The following is a 5,630-nucleotide window of genomic DNA, read 5'->3' on the forward strand; positions in this document are numbered from 1 at the left end:
ATGATGATACAGGAGGATTTTGGAACCGGTCTTTGAGGGCAGCCGCTCAAAGACCGGAAGGACGTTTTGCCTCGAAGAACCGATATGATGTACTAAAGGACGAGACAATGGAAGTTGGGATGATTCACCGGTTGAATGCTCCCTCCATTGAGATAAAAGGAACCGTCCAGAGAGGCACGAAAAGGGCTGCTGCGAACGTTTTGATAGACTCCGGTGCGACGGGTCTAGTCATCAATCAGCAATTTGTGTTGAAAAACGCAATATGGTTTGATCGCGTTGATAAACCATTCAAGATGCAAGGATTTAACGAAGCGACGTATGTCTGCAAATACAAGACGGACCTCATCCTGGAAATAGATGACGGTCAAGGCAACATACACAAGGAGAAGAACAGATTCTACGTCGGGGATATCGGGAATACCGACGTAGTCTTAGGAACGGACTGGCTGATTGAACATAACCCCGAAATTGATTGGAAACGGTACACCATCAAGATGACGAGGTGTCCGGAAGAATGCCGCACGAAACCGCCCATTACCATCCAAGCAAACCATGATCTCATACAAGACATCAAGGGAGCTTTGACAAAGGTACGACGGTTAAGAACTGACAAGGAAGTCAAGAAATACGAAGCACCAGTATCCATCCAAGAGGATGAAGACGACGAAGAAGAAATGATACAATACGCGATTGAAGAAATGAAGGTACGAAAAATGCAGGTGCTAACGATTAAAGAATTACAGGAACGGAACGACAGGAAGTACTCAAATATGGCGCAGAAATTGGCGCAGGAAGCAAGCAAAGACAAGAAGGAAAAGTCCACAGAAGAAATGATACCCACCGAATACCATGAATATCTCGACGTTTTTGACAAGAAGAAATCGGAGAGGTTCCCAAAGCCGAAGCCATGGGACCACGAGATAAACCTGAAGGAATCATTCAAACCAAAATCGGCCAAAGCATACCCGCTTTTCGGCATGGAACGGAATGAATTGGACAACTGGATCAAGGAACAGCTGGACAAAGGATACATACGATCATCGAAATCACCGCAAGCATCACCGTTCTTCTTCGTAGGAAAGAAAGACGGGAAGCTACGACCAACGCAAGATTATCGATACCTAAACGAACACACAGTCAAGGATGCGTTTCCACTACCATTAATTCAAGAATTGGTAGACCGACTCAAGGATGCAAAGTACTATTCCAAGCTGGACCTACGCTGGGGATACAACAACATCCTGATCAAGGACGGAGACCAATGGAAAGCCGCATTCTCGACACCCAAAGGATTGTATGAACCGCTAGTCATGTACTTCGGTTTATGCAACTCGCCAGCAACATTCCAACGAATGATGAACGAACTATTTGAACCGCTGATTAACCAGGGAGTGGTAGCGGTATACCTGGACGATATTCTGGTATTCACGAAAACGAAGGACGAACACAAGGAAGTGATGAAGAAGGTCCTCAAGATACTTCAAGAAAACGATCTCTTCGTTAAACCCGAAAAGTGCGAATTCGAGAAAGAAGAAATCGAGTATCTCGGACTTATCATCAAGCAAGGACATATCGCCATGGATCCTGTCAAGGTGAAGGGAATCATGGAATGGCCGGTACCGCAGAAGGTGAAACAAGTACAAGCGTTTCTTGGATTCTGCAACTTTTACCGACGATTCATTGAAGGATTTTCCAAGATTGCAAGACCACTGCACGAACTCACCAAGAAGGATAAAGAATGGAATTGGTCGGAGGAATGCCAGCAAGCATTTGAAGAATTGAAGAGCCAATTCGTCAAGACACCAATGCTCGCTATGCCGGACCCAGACAGACCAATGAGGATAGAATGTGATGCGTCGGATTATGCCTATGGTGCAGTCCTCTCTCAACTGATGGATGACGACCTATGGCACCCCGTTGCATACATTTCAAAATCGCTCACACCAACGGAACGAAACTACGACGTCCACGACAAAGAACTGCTCGCGATAATCAACTCGCTGGAAGCATGGAGGCATTACCTAGAAGGATGCAAGTACAAGATCGAAATATGGACGGATCACAAGAACCTGGAGTACTTTCAGAAATCGCAGAAACTATCAAGAAGGCAAGCGCGGTGGGCGCAGTTTCTCACTAGGTTCGACTTCGAACTAGTGCACAAACCGGGAAAGACCAACAAGGCCGACGAACTATCAAGAAGAGAAGACCACAAGATGGGAGTAGAAGATGACAACAAAGACGTGATACTCCTACCAACGACAATGTTCAAGGCACGATTTATAGGGAGAAGACAACACGATGACAAACAGCGGATGATCATCAGGAAAATACGGATAAAGAACGAAGACGACGACTGGGAACAACGCATCAGAAGTAACGACAAATACGATGAAGAAGTAACGAAAGCGATAGGAACGATCAAGGCCGCAGGATCAGAAAGCCTCGCAAAAGGCATGAAGGAATGGAACACCGAAGATGGTATAATCCTTTACAGAGGAAAGGTATACATACCGAAAGACGAAGAATTACGACGAGACATCGTGAAGGAATACCACGACTCGAAAATAGGAGGACACCCAGGAAGATACAAGACGATGGAACTAGTACAACGGAACTACTGGTGGCCAGGAATGTCGACGTTTGTCAAGAAATATGTCGACGGATGCGCAACATGTCAAGAAACGAAAATCAAGAATAACCCGACCAAGGAACCGATACACCCAACGGAGATACCTGAGTACGCATTTCACACCATTAACATCGACTTTGTAACGGATTTACCGTTATGCAAAGGGAAAGATTCAATCTGTGTTATCACAGATCATCTATCCAAGAGCATGATTGTAGAACCGTGCACGAAGACGATAAATGCGGACGAAACGGCGGAAATCATACTGCGAAGAGTATTCAGCCAAAGAGAAATATCCAAGAAGATCATCTCGGATAGGGGACCACAATTCGCATCAAGAGTTATGAAGAGTATACTTACCGGAATGGGAGTTAGGTCGGCGTTATCCACGGCATATCACCCTCAAACAAATGGAGCAGTCGAAAGACTGAATCAAGAACTGGAACAATACCTACGGGTGTTCTGCAACCGAAACCAGAACAATTGGGTAGAGCTACTACCATACGCGGAACTGTCACACAACATCAAAGAGCATGCGATTACGAAGAAGTCGCCGTTTGAAATACTGAATGGCAGAAAACCGGAATGGCCGACAGCCTTCAGGGCACAGGGCAGTATGCAGTCGGCAGAAGACAGGATAAAGCAAATAAACGACGCACGACAAGAAGCACAAGCAGCAATGAAGATAGCAGCTGACTCGATTCAATTGAAAGAATCGATACACGGGATAACAGGACCGCAGTTCAAGAAAGGCGACGAAGTATGGCTAGAAGGGAAGAACCTCAAGAATAACTACCCAACAGCCAAGCTGGCACCAAAGCGATTCGGGCCGTTCAAGATAGAAGACGAAGTAGGAACCGGTGCATTCAAGCTGAAACTACCCAGGACATGGAAGATACATCCTGTGTTTCATGCATCGCTTCTAACACCATACACGCGGACGAAAGAATACGGCGAGTCACACCAGAAACCGCCACCGGATCTCATAGACGGACAAGAAGAATATGAGATAGAAACGATCACCAAATCGAGACGCCAAGGAAGAGGCTATGCGTACTGCGTGAAATGGAAGGGCTATCCTGACTCAGAGAATGAATGGATACCCTTATCACGCATGGGACATGCTATGGAACTGGTCAAGGAATTCCACAGCAACAACAAAAGCGCAGTTGGACCGCCTCAAGAAGCACTTCGGCTTATGGCACTGTACTGTCAAGCCGAGAAACGACGACGAAATTAGCGACATGACTCGGAGAAACGAACGGGCCGATGACTGTCAGGCATGACAAGAAGATAACGAATGAGTCAGACAAGGATGTCTGAGGAGCATAAAAGGGGGGTAGAACAACTCGAAATTTTCAACGACTAGAGCGTTCTGACCCCCACACCCCAAGCACACACCAAACTTTTCACCCCTCACTCACCACTCACTCGACATCCAAGATGCCGGCAACCACCCCAACCACGAACGAGACTGGCAACATGACCGTGTCAGTACTCCGAGAGTTCTCTGTCCGTACCGATGAAGCGCAAAAACTAATCGATACGGTCTGGGCAATATACAGAGACTCTATCACCACCCTCTTGAACCGCTACACCATAGCGAAGCAGGAGGGCCGACTGGACGACGCGATCGCGCACGGACAAGCCGCCCTCGACATTATGGTCGACTGGCGAGGAACAGCCTGGGACCAGGCGAAGAAGCAGATACAGAACGACATCGACGAGATGAAGACGATGCAAATCGATCGGATCGTCGAGGTTACCGACAAGGACAAGACCGAGGTCAAGACCGAGGAAGAGGGTGAGACAGTTTACAACACCCCAGCGACGACACCAACGCTAACATCCGACACTGATGAAGGTGACGGATGGACCGTAGCGCAGAAGAAGAAGAAAGGGAAGCAGGTGCCCCGTCGCAAAGTAAGCAGAGGCAGAACTTTGCAGCGAAAAGGGAAACTTACACGACGAAAGGACCGCGACGAGGTCAGCTCGACGAGAGCGAATGACGGGCATGACGACAAGCCGTTCCCCGCATCCGAGTCCGGATGGCCCGCATCCGCCGATGAACCAATGCCATGGGATACGTGCAGTGAGTCGATAGAAAAAGCAGAAGAGGGACGAATGACCGAGACGTATGCAGCACCGCTCGGTTGGTCGCCATTCCGCGATGAAGAAGAGGCGAAGAAGTACGGCGCGACAACGCAGAAGGTCGCCGGTGTCACCTATGTGACCTACACCGACGACGCGGTGAAGAAGCTCGACGCCGACAACTGGCCCAAGCCCGAACCGTACCCCAGCGTCAACTGGGATGAAAAGTTCCCGGCGTATATCCATGCGCCCTGGGAAGGGGTCAGGCCCAACGACCCCGAAGCCGACAAGTACTGGGACCTCATCGCCACCGACCACGAGGGGAACATCATCGACTACAACGCCACGCGACTGAGGGAGTTGCAGGAGATGAAGAACCCTGACAAGAAGGAGCTGTGGGAGAAGAGGGTGCTCCGCGTTGCGAGCGACCAGTACTGGATCAGGAGGGCAGACAAGGCGGCGGAAGGGAACGCGTCGATGGTAAAAAGGTGTTGGCTCTGCGACAGGTACCATGACCTCGGCACGTGCATGAGGAAGAGGCACCCGATCGTAGGCGCACACGTCGACAGCGACGAGTACGTCCGGAATCGTGTCAAGGGCACGATAGCTAACGAGCTGAGGAAGATGCATGGCAAGAGTGGCCAAAACATAGAGAGATGGAGGATCGAGTGGGCAGAAATGCTCAACTATGTCGATCAGTATGGGCGCGCTTGACGAATTCGCGCGCATCTAGGAAGATTGCGCCCTAGAGAGGGGATAGTGTCATGAACGCTTAGTAATGACACGCAGAATAGAGTAGAACCTTGTAGAAGGCGCTGGAATGCGCCTGAAGGTTCTAGGACTTGTAGTGACTCAGGTTATGACTCGACTGTGACTCATAAGGAACATTGTAGAATAGTATAGAACGTTA

The 5,630-nt window shown here is 48.9% G+C and overlaps 2 protein-coding genes across 2 annotated transcripts; both read left to right on the plus strand.

Annotated features, from left to right (window-relative positions):
* Positions 1-119: 119 nt before the first annotated feature.
* Positions 120-500, plus strand: PUNSTDRAFT_68764 (uncharacterized protein; the record flags this gene model as incomplete). The annotated part of the gene is made up of 1 exon (XM_007384093.1): positions 120-500. A coding segment is annotated over one exon (381 nt), but the record flags the coding sequence as incomplete, so codon positions are not given.
* A 3,572-nt stretch (positions 501-4,072) lies between these two features.
* Positions 4,073-5,434, plus strand: PUNSTDRAFT_134595 (uncharacterized protein; the record flags this gene model as incomplete). The annotated part of the gene is made up of 4 exons (XM_007384094.1): positions 4,073-4,433; positions 4,494-4,552; positions 4,604-4,721; positions 4,773-5,434. The coding sequence occupies 4 exons, from the start codon at positions 4,073-4,075 to the stop codon at positions 5,432-5,434; spliced, it is 1,200 nt and encodes a 399-aa protein (XP_007384156.1).
* Positions 5,435-5,630: the final 196 nt, after the last annotated feature.

Source organism: Punctularia strigosozonata, assembly GCF_000264995.1.
Source record: "Punctularia strigosozonata HHB-11173 SS5 unplaced genomic scaffold PUNSTscaffold_7, whole genome shotgun sequence".
NCBI classification, from domain to species: Eukaryota; Fungi; Basidiomycota; class Agaricomycetes; order Corticiales; family Punctulariaceae; genus Punctularia; species Punctularia strigosozonata.